This window comes from Phragmites australis, chromosome 22 (assembly GCF_958298935.1).
Source record: "Phragmites australis chromosome 22, lpPhrAust1.1, whole genome shotgun sequence".
Taxonomy (NCBI): domain Eukaryota; kingdom Viridiplantae; phylum Streptophyta; class Magnoliopsida; order Poales; family Poaceae; genus Phragmites; species Phragmites australis.
Window position 1 is genome coordinate 7,030,617 of NC_084942.1, and position 15,127 is coordinate 7,045,743.

At 43.9% G+C, this 15,127-nt stretch overlaps 1 protein-coding gene across 1 annotated transcript; it reads right to left on the reverse strand.

Moving 5' to 3' along the window:
* Positions 1–299: 299 nt before the first annotated feature.
* LOC133904789 (la-related protein 6B-like) lies at positions 300–14,831 on the reverse strand. The gene is made up of 10 exons (XM_062346341.1): positions 14,166–14,831; positions 11,598–11,679; positions 11,031–11,125; positions 10,795–10,866; positions 10,633–10,712; positions 10,454–10,550; positions 2,177–2,224; positions 2,023–2,091; positions 1,589–1,729; positions 300–896 (listed from the first exon to the last, which is right to left on the reverse strand). Exons 1-10 carry the CDS (start codon positions 14,580–14,582, stop codon positions 576–578), a joined length of 1,422 nt encoding a protein of 473 aa, XP_062202325.1. The 5' UTR covers positions 14,583–14,831; the 3' UTR covers positions 300–575.
* Between the last annotated feature and the right edge of the window lie 296 nt (positions 14,832–15,127).

A 15,127-nucleotide genomic window follows, 5' to 3' on the forward strand; every position in this document is an offset into this window, starting at 1 on the left:
ATTATATAGATTTTCTCATAACACTCAACATTCAAATACTTTAGACATTAGATCAGATACGATCGAATAGTATCAAACAATATCTGCACGAATATCAATCATCCTATATTTACTTTAAATCCTATCGGACGGTCAAATAATCAGAAAATATTCATCTCGTTTTCACCTCCACCTGTTACAACCTTCCAGAGACACTACGCATAGGAGGGAAATCAAACTTGGCGGCAAGGGAGAGAGAAGCTGATTTCCTCGCAAAAGGAACGCAATCGGTAGGGTGATTATGCAGGACGAGGAGACTGAGATCACCAAACTATATAATTTACCATGCTCTTTTCTTATCCTCTTCGGTAACCATGGCTTGCTTCCCAAATAGGCAAACCCAAAGAAACAGAGAGCTAGAAGAGACGGTAACTCACGATCCAACACGTCTGGTTTCGCAGTACATAGCACTGACCATAACACACGGTCCAAACACTAGAGCAAACATCCATCAAGAAACACGATTTGATACAGGAATCATCCCACCATATTGACATAAGAACAACACTCAGCATGCCTCTCACCACAACCAGAGATTAAGGCTCGCCAACAGCGCACAAACCTGGTAGCATAGCTTGCGGCTTCCCTCTGCCCATGGCAAAACCCCGTGTGCCGTCAGGCATGCGAGGGCCTGGAGGCTGTTTGTTGGCCCCGATTGGCAGCTGCTGGTGCTGCTCGGGTTTGATTATCAGGTTATGTGGCGGAGTTCCAACCGGATGAGCACCACCGCGGTTGCTGCCGTGGTGATTGTAGTGCTGGTTGTTGTACTGGTGATTGCCACGCCCGCGTCCTCTGCCACCACGTCCGCGTCCTTTGCCGTGTTTCGGAACTTCCTTGTCATTGAAGTTCTCCTCAAACTGTACAACCAAAGTGTTAGGGTTAAAGTGTCTCAAGCTTCACAAGATGCTATCGAGGCAAACATTTTTAAGAAAGAAAGGAAGAAATACTCAATAGTATAGAATGTCATTTGCTGAAAAAAAATACTACACAAGCTAAACCAAAGTATTTTTCCCTCAAGACTTGCAAGGATAAAGAAGAGTGGGTGAGAGAGACAACGGGGGCTAAAGTGTCTCGAGCTTCACAAGATGCTATCGAGGCAAACATTTCTAAGAAAGAAAGGAAGAAATACTCAATAGTATAGAATGTCATTTGCTAAAAAAAATACTATCACAGGTACATCCAAGGGAAGTGTAGACAGGCAAGTGAAATCTAATCCACAGGACAATGTGATCCATGAACAAAACCCTTGGAACAATGTCACAAGTAGTAAACATTATTAAATTCAGGATAAGTTGCTAATAACTTAGGCATTGTTGTTATTGTATAGGTTGTTCATAAATAAAGCTAAATAGGCCAAAATTTGTGTTTATATTCTAATTTTCGAATATATCAAGCAAGAACAAAAATCATATTTCAGATCCTTCTTTGCATCTACTGGACATGAGCTGTAAACTTGTATTAACTACATAAACAAATTTGGGCTGCCTAGTTCATTTTTGCTCTATTCTGTTTTAGGTTCAGAAAGAAAATCATAACAATAGCCTCTTACCAAGTGTTCCGGCAATACATCTAACAGTTGAGAGGATTCTTCAAACTGCTTCTCATTTGATTGGTTCGAAGTGGAGACATCCTCCTCGCCATTTCCATCAGCTTCATGCACTCCCTTTTTGCCTTTGCCTCCCCCCTTCGTCTAATTCCCGAAAAGAGTTACATAAAACTAAGTGTACAAGAAGTGAAATAGAAGTTTCAAAACTTCTAGAAAACTAAACAGCAATCCAGGATGCAGATATGGATTTCATCTAGGCTATAAAATCATAACAGGCTACAAATGGCAATATAGATTCTAATGGGATCACGGACAGGAAAGCAGGTCAATAATCAAAACAAAACAAACTGTAAAGTGATTTTGGCCCGCAAGATGTACCAAAAGGAGATATCCCAAGAGCATAACTATCAAAAGCAACTGTTGAAATAACTGATTACCGTGCAAGTATTCAGCAACCGGACTCTAAGCCCATTTCTCCAGTTTTTCTCATCATTAAGCTCCAAAATCTGCATGAAACAAACCAATGTTAAGATAATGCAACACTGCAAAGATACTGCTGCATGCAATCCAAAATCATGTACTGATACATACTGCCTTCTCAGCATCCTCAGGAATCTCGTACTCCACGAAAGCATGCAGCTATTTCAAGGGAAACATTATTAGTTCATTAGTAAATCAATGAACAGAAGCTAATGCAAATGAACAAGTATGCAACAAAACTATTGATTAAAAATGTTTAAGTTTCAATCAATAACTCCAATTATGTGAGACTTGCAACAATTTTTTCAAGAGGATTTTTCAATCATACCATCAAACCAGGCTTGGTACCCAATAATACCATCAGTTCTTTCCCTCTACCATCCATACCATCGCATATTCAAATTTGTTTCACTTATACCACAATCCTCACCTTACCTTCGATGGAACATAAACGACATTTGTTGGGGACAAAATTGCCCTCTCGTCCTGTCTCCTGCAACACAGCGACGCCGTCCTTGTTCGATTCACCGCCTGGCACTCCACTCGCCGCCACCAACTCCGGCTGCAGTCCTCTACTCCACCCATGACGCCCCAAGTTCGAGATACCGCAGTAGCCGCCTGCCTAGTTCTGGTTACAGCCGCCTCCCCTAGTACGGCCATCCTCCTCCGCTCTGTCTGCCGCCTCCCCTCCAATCCGGTGTTGTCTCCAACGTTCAACTCCACGCAGGCGCTCTCCTACTCGTCCTCATCCTCGTCCACGGCATGTTTTGTTCTCCAAGGCTAGGAACGGAAGAGCGCGGTGTTGGTTTCTCTTACTTCCTATCTCAACTTCTTCTTCCCCTTTCCTCCATCTTCCCCGGTTCTTCTATTTCTGCCACCATGGGCGATGCAGACCGAGCTGTTGTAGATCTAGCTGGTGGGTCTGCTCTGTCTCCCCACTCAAGCACAACCACAACCATGAAAACCTCATCACACGTGACCAATTAGCACAAGCAATTAAAGCAAGTGCACATGACAATTAATTGATTAGCACAAGCAATCAAACCAAACCATCAAAACCCCTTCTCGTACAAGGCAAGCAATTGATTCACAACATGTGAGCTCGATGTGATGCCAAGGAGCTCGATTCAAATGCCAACGGATGGTGGTATGGATGAAACAAAAATGGAAAGGTGATGGTATGGATGGAAGGAGTAACTTTTTGATGGTATTTTTGGGTACCACCCTTAGTTTGGTAGTATAGATGGAATTTTCTGTTTATTCAATGTTCCAATCATAGTCACTAGATACGGGGTCGACCTTGCATTCTTCAACCCAAAGACCCCGTCCCGAATCGAGGGTCGACATCCCCATTCTGATAAGGTTGTCGCCCCTTTGCCGCACAGGCCTACGACAAGACAAGATGCAGATGAGGCTTACCTGACGTGATGCAATGCCTTGTCCATGATCATCTCCATCGTCGGTGGTGCGCGGACAGCAGACCTAATTGTCGGCAGAGCGCGGACGGTGGACCTCACCGGCAGACGAGCCCCCTCTGATTCAGATCTGCGTTAACGGCTCCAACGTCGGCTTAGATGAGGTGATGGCAGTGCCGTTGTCAGTTTGGGATCAACGTTCTCTTGTGATGGAAGAAGGGGGTGAGGGGAGGTGGGAGGAGCGCTGCAGCAAAGGTTGAACAGGGAGTATGTGATGACAGCTTCAAAGGCGATAGGAGGTAGCGCTGCATCGAAGCATCGAATGGGTAGTATGTGGCAGCGACAGGAAACAACGGCTACGTTGCGTGCGTGAGACTCACCGCTCATGTTACTGTTAGGAATAGTAACTTATATTCTCTGGAGGCCCTGGACTAGAATATATACACATGTACAGGTGACAATATGCAAGAAACTCCCTATAGACTGGGGATATTAAACAGAGCATTATATATCTAACAACCTCCCTCAAACTCATGGGGGATCAACCACACTAAGTTTGGAAGAATAGAACCTGTGTTGAGTTATACTTTGTGCCTTCGTGAAGAAATCAACGAACTGAAGCTCAAAAGGAACATGCTGAAGAGCAATCACCTGAGCAATACTGATAGCATATGTACTGTCTGAATAAAGAGGAGTAGTGCAGGAGAAGAAACACCAAAATCCTCAAGTAATTACCGTACCCAACTGAGCTCCGTTGTCAACAGTGCCATGACCTGTAACTCAGCCTCTGCACTAGAACAAGAAACTACGGTCTGCTTTTTAGTCTTCCATGCAATGAGAGAACCACCAAGGAAAACACAGTAGGCTGAAATAGACCGACAATCAGAAGAATCGCTAGCCCAAGTAGCATTAAAGTAAGCATGAAGTTGTAAAGAGCTGGAGCGTGGATAGAAGAGACGGCGAGAGATAGTCCCACGAAGATAGCGTAAAACACGCAGGAGATGACTATAGTGGAGCTGAGTAAGAGCGAAAACAAACTGACTGAGGATGTGCACTGCATGAGAAATGTCAGGACGAGTGACACCAAGGTAAACAAGACTCCCAACTAGATTACGGTAACGAGTGAGGTCCATAAGAGGCTCACCATCAGTGGAACGAAGCTTAAGATTAAGCTCCATAGGAGTCTCAACAGTTGCTCATCAGTGAGAGAAGCACGATGAAGAAGATCCTAAATACTTCTCTTGGGACAAAAAGAAGCCCTCAGAGGTAGAAGAAATCTCAATCCAAAAAAGTAGTAAAGAGGATCAAGATCAGACATAAGAAACGGGTCATTAAGACAAGCTTTCACAAAGGCAATATACTCAGAATCATCTCCTGTAATGATCATATCATCAAGATACAAGAGAAGAAGAGTCCGAGCACAAGAGGAAATGTGAACAAAGAGCGCAGGATCATGAGCACTAGCATAAAAACTAGCGACAATGATCACAGAAGAAACACACTCAAACCAAGCTCGATAGGCTTGCTTAAGGCCATAAAGAGAGCGACGGAGACGACAAACCATACTCTCAGGAATAGAATACCCTGGCACTAGATGCATGTAGACCCCCTCACGCAACTCACCATTAAGAAAAGCATTCTTGACATTAAGCTGAGAGATAGACCATTGACGCACAGAAGCAACAGCAAGAAGTGTGCACACTGTAGTCATATAGGCTACCAGAGCCAAAGTCCCATCATAGTCACGACCATGCTCTTGTTGGAAACCACAGGCAAAAAGATGAGCCTTATAGCGCTCAAAAGAACCATCAAAGCGAGTCTTAACTTTATAGACCCACTTGCACGTGATAGGACGAACATGTGGGGGAAGAGAAACAAGATCCCACGTGCCGGTGCGCTCAAGAGCAGCAAGCTCCTCAGCCATCGCATGCTGCCATTCCTAATGAATAATAGCCTCACAGTAAGAAAACAGCTCGGCAGGAACGGCACCAGCAAAGCCAAAACGATCAGGAGGTCAAATCGAATGACGATCACAAAGAGAATAGCGAGGAGAAGAAGGAATTGAATCACTAGAATGAGATGGCTCATCAGAAAGTGGCTTAGCAGGATGTGAGACAGCACGGGAACGACGAGTGTAGCGGGAAGGAAAATGCTCAACCAGACCAGAAGTAGTAGGAGCATGGGATGAGGAAGCCAAAGGCGTGAAAGGCAACGAAGCAAGCACAGCAAGAGAGGGCACCAACGATGCCTAGGGAAGTAAAGAAGAAACAAGTGTGGCAGGAAAAGTGAGAAAGAACAGAGGCTCAACCAAGGATGCTGAAAAAGTGAAAGGTGTGGGACGAAGATAGAAGGGACGAGACTCATCAAAAGTAACATCCTGAGAAATATGCATCCGACGAGCAACAGGGTCCCAACACATATAACCCTTATGCTAAGCATTGTAGCCAAGAAAGACACTCAACAAATTGAGCAGAACGAGAGGTGAGAAGAACGTAACAAACACAGCCAAAAAGACGAAGAGAGTAATCAGGAAGGCGTCCACATAGACGCTCAAAAGGAATCCCACCCTTGAGAGCAGAGGAGGGTTGGATATTGACCAAGTATGTAGCAGTGGAGACCGTCTCAGCCCAAAAATAAGGTGGACCAGAAGAGGCAAGCATAAGCGCACAAGCAGTCTCAAGAAGATGACGATGTTTGCGCTCAACAACACCATTCTGAGCATGAGAGCTCTAGGGCAGGATAACTAAGACAACATATCTTGTTCAGCAAGAAAGGAACGAAGATGCCAAGAAAGAAATTCACCAGCAGAGTCAGCACGAAAAACACAAATAGGAATATCAAACTGAATGCGAATCATAGTGGCAAAATGCTTATATATAGATAACACCTCGCTACGAGAAGACATGAAATAAATCTAAATGTGGCGAGAGAAATCATCTATAAAGACAATATAATAGCTATGACCCCCTTCCGAAACGAAGGGAGTCGGACCCCATACATCTGAATGAGCAATGTCAAAAGGACATTGAACACTGACTATAAGGATAAAGAAGCTGAATATGTTTACCAAGCTTATAACCCTAACAATCTAAGGACGCATCTCCTGAGACAGACTTTAAAAGACCACGACGAACTAATGAAGACAGACACGATCCACAAACATGACTAAAACGATGATACCACGCTGGAAGGAGCCAGTAGTCGAGGAAGCAGAGAGACCGGAGGCAACAGCAGAAGGAAACGAAACCAGTCAAGCTCCCATAGACGCTAAGAATCATGGCGCCAGGGGCCAATACCAACCAGAGCACTCGTGCGACGATCCTGAATACATCAAAAGTCAGAATCTAGAATAATATGACAATTATGGTCACTGAGCTGATCAGCTGACATGAGCTGCATGGTGAGTTGAGGAACATGAGCGACAGAAGGAACGCTTAAAGAAGAAGTGCTACGGGTGCCCCAACCAGCAACGGAAAGAAAAGTAACATTAGCGGTAATGACATGAATAGAAGAACAAGAGGATGAAACGAAGATAGATTGGAAGAGTCAGAGGTCATATGAAATGATGCTCCAGAATCAAGAATCCAAGGAGAAGTACTTGACTGTGAAGATGGTCTCTCAGTGACAAAAGAGAGAGGAGCAAAACTAATAGAACCTGTCGGTGCAGAGCCAGAGGTGGCAACCAGACGACGAAGCAGTGTCACAATCTCTTGCTGAGTGTCGGTCGAAGAGGTAGTCAAGGAGGTAGTCGAGATAGAAGCACCAGAGGAACATCGAAGATGCTTCTTCCGGTAGCAGTTCGCCTCGACATGGCCCTCCTTGCTGCAGTAGGCGCAGCGAGGGCGACCACCACCACCTGAAGAGGGCACAGGTGGCGAGGGAGTCACACGAGGAGCTGACAACGGTGTAGTCGAAGACGTAGGCCCAACAGGTGGGCGAGCAACCAATACTGAAGGAAGTGGCAGTAGTCCGGGACCACGCAGACGAGTTTGCTCTGAGCGCAGCTTCGTAAGAGCCTCCACACGCGTGATACAAGGATGTCGAGCAAGTAGCTGAGCCCGACATTGCTCAAACTTCGGACGAAGGCAAGTTAGGAACTCATAGAGGCGTCGAAAGTCACGCTCAGCAAGCAGATCCAAGCAGCACTGACAAGAATGGTAACCAGCAACAGAAAGAGAGTCCAACTGACGTCACACATCCGACATCTGAGCATAGAAAGCATCAACTGTGGCATCACCCTGCTGAAGAGATTGCTCCTGATGAACAACAGATAGATAGAGAGCATCTCCAGACGACTCATAGGTTTGACGAAGATGAGTTCACATCTAAAAGGCAATAGAGAACCCAACAATCTCAGAAGAAAATATGTGCTCCACACTAGCAATCAGAACAGACGCCGCACGAGCATCATCATCCATGCACTGAGCACAGTCAGACAGCCGATCACGGTACAGCTCCAAAGCTTCTTGATAGGCGAAGACGGCCTTCTCATAAGCAGTTGTGGCGATGTCAAAAGCTGTCTTGTCTCCTTTATCAACAGTCAGCTACACAGGCTCTGTCGGAAGCTCCAGGGAAGGCGGACAAGGAACGTCGCCATAGAGAACACCCCAAAGACGAAGATCGCGCATGTGAACGCGCATATGCTGTACGAAGTCCCAATAATTAGCATCATCAAAGATCACCGAGCAGAGGAACTGAAACGGTGCTCGACGACATCCTGAAGAGGTGACGAACAACGGCGAGAACGCAAAGGAGAAGTGACAGTCGACAGCAAGAGCGCGAAGGTAGTGGCAAGCAATAAGTAGTAACGAACGAGGGCGAGAGCACAAATAAAAGCGACAAGCGACGACAAAAGCGCAAAGAAAGCGATAGTTGGTGCTTTTTTTTTTCTTATCTACTAGTCAGACCCGAGTCCGACTTCGACCGGGAGATAGAGGCGGCTGAGCAGGGTGGGCTGGACGGAGCCGAGCACCGGTGGAGATCCGACGGCGGCCGAGCCGGGCGCCGACAGAGAGGTCCGAAGGACGACGGTGCTACGACGTCGGGCGTAAGGGCCGGCGGCGGACCAGGCATCACGGCTGGCGACGCAGCGACGTTGGGCGGCGGCCAGCCCGTCTGGGTGGAAGTACACGTCGGGTGACGGGCAGTGCGTGGACGCTTAGGGCGGAAGCCCAAGCGACGAGGAACCAAGGCGCAACGAGCCCGGTCAGCAGTGGAGGCGACAAATCCGGCCACGGGTGGTGGCGGATCCGATGAGGGAGAACCGGATCCAGCCGAGGGAGAGGCAGATCCGATCGGAGAGTTCCAGTCGGATCTGGCCGATGCGACAATGGATCGTGAAGATGAACAGTACTCCATATCTGGAATATTGTAGATGCGTTATTGTTGTTCTACGTGAGGAAGCGTGGAAGTTGCAACCCTAATTTTGGCTTTGTATACCATATTAGGAATAGCAACTTGTATTCCCTAGAGGCTCTAGGCCAAAATATATACACATGTACAGATGATAATTTACAAGAAACCCCTTATAGACTGGGGATATTACACAGAGCATTATATATCTAACAGTTACTAGGGCTGGACAGGTAGGGCACATTATGGTTGAAGTGGGCTAGATGGGCCAGCAAATGGCAGCCCAACTAATCCTTAATTCTTTTTTCTCTTCGTTTCTTTTTTCTTTTTAAACATGTGATGCATTTACATGTGATCTGGTCATATATTGATCATGTACATCAACCATGTGCTTCGTCCTGGGATCATTGATCCGACTGTGTACCCTACTTTTCTCACGATCCCGTTCCTCAACCCGATCGACCTAGATTTATGGTGACTATGGTTCAAATAGATAACATGAGTACATTCACAGAGCTGCAATGTGAACAGAAAAAAAAAAGAAAAAAAAAAGAGGGAAAGAACTGTTACAAGGTCATACCACCATGGACATAGATAAAATTAGACACAACAACTGGAAAGTTCTAAACTGCACCAGAGGATCACTTTCGTCTTTTCTAATGGGGCTTTCTTCAGTAACTAACTCGATATTGGAACCCAGTTGTCATTCCCCTCCCAGTGGCAGGTTCTTCTGAGTAACTCAAATGAACATTAGAACACACAAACCTCTTCATGCCTAAGTCAAACTTATGCAATTCAATTGATGCCTTACAAGCACAAATACTGAACTTCATACAGAAGCTTAAAACTTCCAGAAGGACGCATCAGTATCAATGAGATGTAGAAAGCATAAAATCAACGAAGAACAAAAAAAGATGATGTTAAAGAGTGGAATTAACTAGCATAGAACTTGTGAGTGGAAACATACAGTAAAAACAAAAACGAAATGCATCAGAACTAGAAAATAGCGAGGGTGGGAGTTGGATTGACAAGTTTATATTTGTAGCCTATGCTAAAAAATTTCCTTTCAGTAAATGCAGTAATATAATAAAAACGAAATGCCAGAACTAGATGAAAGTGAGGATGGGAGTTAGGTAACAAGTTTATATTTGTAGCCAATGCTAAAAAAATTCCTTTCAGTGGACGTAGTACTATAAGTTACATTTTAGAAGAGTGATGCTCATGATCTGGCAAGTGTTGTGGACCGCATATGCACATGACCTGTTTGGTTCATAATAATGTTAGTCACTATTAGCCAGCCCAACAAGAGAAAATGATGCTTGTACTTTCCCGAATTAATTGTGACAGTTGGAAAAAGAAGCATATCTGGTGTTATAGGGTTTGAAGTCAATGCAGAAAAGGAAAAGAAGTTTCTTCTATCAATTTAGCCCTTCAGGTTTTAATGCATGAAACTACGCTAATATACTATGTTTTGCTTGTTACTTTTTGCATAACTGCTGGACCTACCAATAAAAGACAAAAGTTTGGGGAACATTCTAAGTAAGTACAGATAATTCTGTCACATGTAGGTTAACTAATGCTCCACAATATTATAATAGTGAAGCAGTGAAATGGCAGTTACCTTGTTAGAAAAAAGCATATCTAGCTTGGCAGATCTATTAGTAGCAGGGCCAGTGCCATTTGGAGTCTGAGGATAGCAAGTACGGATTGAAATCACACTGGAACATGACAAAAATATTACTTTTTCAATTATTATGGGAAGGCAAAAAAAAAGGTGCTGGCACGCTGCCATGACCATACCTGCCAACAGCTGAAAATATCTTCTTAAGATTCTGGTAGCAAGGATCACCAGGAAGATTTTCTGCAACAACAATTCGGGACTACAGAGGGAACCAGTGAATCAGTGTGTATTATCTCAAATTTACAAAATAGAACATGTGGTGCAGAGAGATTCATTAATACCTGGAGCTCCTGCAAATCAGATTCAGTAAATGGCTCCTGGCGTTTGACTCTTTTTCCATCATCACTTACAGCCTGCAATGTTAAGTACATAAGAAAATATAAATATGTATTTTGCTACAATATCAGTAGACATGAGCTGATATTTTATGCCTTCAAATGACCACAAGTTGCAAGTTGACTTAAAAAGAAAAGAATCATGATGTCTTCACATGATAGTTAGGAATGAAGAAACTTACAAGTTTCGAAGAGGTTCGGAGAGCCGCAGCAAGCATCGAGTTATTATGCACCAAAGCTTTTATTTTCTTGAAACCAGCAATAACTGATATTGGCACTGAAATAAGAAAAAAAATTAGTCATGGCCAGACATAAAATACAATTTTCTCTGCTTGAACGCATTAGTTGGAGATTCTAAACAAGATACCTACACATTGAACACAGAGGGAAAAAAGAAAAGCCAAGAACCTCATCCTTTTTAACCAGTACATAGGAAATCATCCTTATTTTTTTCAGGGAAAAGAAATCATCATTATTATTGAGACAATACCAAGCACAGTTTTTTCCTTTTCTGTTTTGGAAATAATACAAGCTAATTTCCTCTTTGCTAGAAAAAGAAACATAATAATAAGATGAGACGTAAACCCGTGTTTTTGTAAACTTAGCTAAAAAAATGTTTGCCCCCAGAAATTCCATTTTTTTTAAAAGCACACTACTGGCATAAACACCAATAGGAAAATGTAGATTCAATCATGCAAATCTGAAGTTTCCTTTAAAAAAACTAGCATCAACTACAAATATAAACTCACCATATCCCTCAGGATCCTTGGTAATGAATCTCATCAAATGTTCTGTGGTAGCCAGGTTTATATCACTGAAATAGTACTCCACCTACAAAATTGCAATACACAAATTGCATGCGAAGTTAATAAAATTGTGCTAGTAAAAAGCAAAAGGAAAAAAAGGAAAATGTTATCCTAAAACAAGTAAAGGGCACTATCGTAGCTCTTTGTCCTGATCTTCTCTAGCACTAATAATTTTGTGTTTTCTGAAATTCCAGTGCATCCCAGAAAATTCAGTTTGAACTCTGACGTGTCATTATTAGATTTAGCTATCTGTTAAATGGTTACGATAAACAACAATGTACTAATGTACATAGACATCTCTCGAATAACTGCACTCACAACACAGTACAGCATCGCACTACAATCAAATAGAGCCCTACTTTCCTGGAACCAAATTACACATACCAAATAACTAGCCAATCTGACGGATAAGCGGATAAAGGATCCTCACACTAAGGAACCTATGAAAAAAAATCAAGCTTGAACACAAAGTATCAAACATTATATAATATTGCACACTATGAGAGAGAAAATGCAAGATCTAATTGACATAATGGCTTGCATCAAACTCTAAATCATTACTGAAGGGCCGAGGAAAATATCTGCTTATCATTCTGAACTTCTGCCAAGAGAAGATAGGGTAGAGATACTGTGGGTTTTCAGACATAAAATAAGTTCTACCATACTAGTCTATTTGAAAAAAAGAAAGAAATCATTGCACATTTGAACAAAAGAAATGTTTCATAGCACAAAATGCTAGAGGGTGACACTAATCATGCTAATTTGGATCGAGCATATTCTTACTAGATCTGAATAACCCAAATTCAGACTTAGAAATTCAACTGAACAAAAGGACTGAATCAAGACATGGTGACAAGTAGGGAGTTTATTCATGTTCAAACAGATATAGCACTAGAAGTGTTTGAATGTCAACTGAGCAAGAAGCTGTAACAAATAAAGAAGGCGATGCATCAATAAAGGATAGGTTTGTAACAATATGACAAATGAAGAACAGTTGGGAAAAGGCAAATATTACGTGACCAAAACATTGACAACATGGTGCTAACTACTACTAACCTTCTAATAGCGCGGGCATACTTTTTTACTTTCTTCATACTATCATATCTATTTTTGTGGAATATTCTGGAACATACTTGATAATAACAATCAGAGAGATCAATCAAGTGTCTGCAGATAGACTCTAGGAATGACTACCTCGATTCTAATGCACACTTACAACAACAAACAGCTGACTTTGTAACATGTACAATCTAATTGATACTAACAAAGGAAACATACTGATACACTATAACATGCTTCAAACGAAATCACTCGCAAGCAAAACTAGCATGTATGTCCAGGGCGTTCAGTTCAACAGCCAAATGTTTGAAACCCAAAGTTCTAAAATAGAAAATGGAATGAAGAAGGGGTGTGACCTTATGGCCAACTATACTAGCTCCCCTAGAGGGAGTATCAAAATTCACTAAGACAGAAATAAAGCATTGGGACGAACTCTTGTTTGGTGTTCAGGTAGTAGCTGTGAATAGCAATCGACTACCCGACAAGGGTAGAAGTGTATCCTTTAAAGGCCAACCACTACATATGAGTGACATGAAGCCAAGTAATCAAAAGCCTCGATCATCCTTTGGTTGTGGCTACCTCATATCTCCATCTTCTTTCGTGAATCGGTTTATGGCAAAGAACTTTGGTTCCCTTGCGCCCTGTATTCTGAGGCGACCATTTCGCGCGGTTCGATCCATCGACCTGGTGTAGAAGTAGAAAATGGAAGTGCGCTCCTGCCCACGTAGGCTTGAAACCAGTAGTTTTTTGAACAGCGAACGGAAGAAATGGAGAGATGGGTGTTTAGAAACAAGGGCTGCTGGACAATGTATTCATAAGTAAGCTCATAGGCAAGTGATGAGTACAAAACATGGTTGAAGATCTGGTGGTGCTACCCGAAGACTTAAACGAATAGCCACAGCTAAAAATGTTCTCTAAATATAACCTCGAGTGGTATTGGCTAAAGACTTGAGCTTCAAAGGACGCTATCGGGTGCAGTGAGTGCTCTGAATGATGAGTTACTTGTTCAGCGTGACAGACGTTTCAAAAACGTTTGTACCACAGTAGATGAAGAATAAGGGCAAAAAACATAGAGAGCAAAAGAAGTACAATTTATATCTCGTTCACACTGAAAAGTTGTTTGAAGTTCTTATGTCCTTTGGAGCTCTCGAGTTGCCTGAGATCTCACATTCTCACATAATTTGGCCAGTACTGAGTCACCTCTACACTGCGATATCACAGTTGTTAGCAATATCCCATTGTGTACCACGGATAAAAATTTCTCGTATGCTCTAAATAAGAACAACCCGTATTGCTGCTCCTAAACAGGGGATCACTCTAGCATTTGACTAGACGTCTGGAGCCAAATACTAATTTAGTCAACAGAGTCTCAACCTCAAGTTTCTAAATGGACCAAATACTAGTAATGTTTGCGTCTGATCCTAATCATATCGACCCGAAAACAGCACCCACCTGCTTGGTGATCTTGTGCACCACCTCGTCGGCGAGTCCGTCCACCACCGGATCCGCCTTCTCCGCGGGCGGGAGCAGCTCCACCTTCGGCTCCGGCTCCGGTTCCTGCTCCTCGGTGGCAAATCCACCGCGTCCCCCCACCGGCGCGTAGTACTCGAACGGCGGTGGCCGGGGCGGGGGCGCCGCGAAAAAGGCCGCGCGCGGAGGAGGGGGAGGCGCGGCGAACACGCGAATAAGAGGCGGCGGTGGCGGCACCACCGCAGCTGCCGGCGGCGGCGGCCCACGCGGCACGAACTCCGGCGCCTGCGCGTTGAGGCGGCTGGCGGAGCCGCTCCTCCGCAGCTCCCCCGGCCGCTCCGCCGCCTCTGTCGCGAACCACTCGGCGGCGATCTGATCAGCTCCGTCTATATGAGGCATCAGGGCTAGGGTTTGGGGACACTGCCGGAGCGGCACGATAGCGACAGCTACTGTTGCTAGCTCTCGTGATAGCGCGCGAATGGAGGATCCCTAGCAGCAGAGGCGGCAGGTGGCGGCAGGTAAGGGAGAGCTTGGGTAGTGGCGGAGAAGGGAGTTCTCAAAGGATAGGGTTCCGGCGAGGTCGGATGTTTATAGCGCTGACCCTCGCGGAGAGAACGCGGCGGCGACGGGGTGGCGACTCGGGGTCGCGGTTCGGGGAAAAATTCATATGTACAGTTGTATTTACGAATTTAGTATTCGTATTCGGTATATAATGTATCGAAAATTCATTTTTAATATAGTATATTGAAAAAGGCATTTTTAACATACCGTATGTTAAATACGGCACTGTTGTCCTTATTTGATACATTGTGTGTCGAAAATCACTTATATTTGGTACACGGTCTGCCGAATAGAGGCAACAGTGTCGTATTCGGTATACCGTGTACCAAAAATACCTTTTTCCTTGATAAAATAGTTTTTTGGTACGTATTGTTATTTTATGT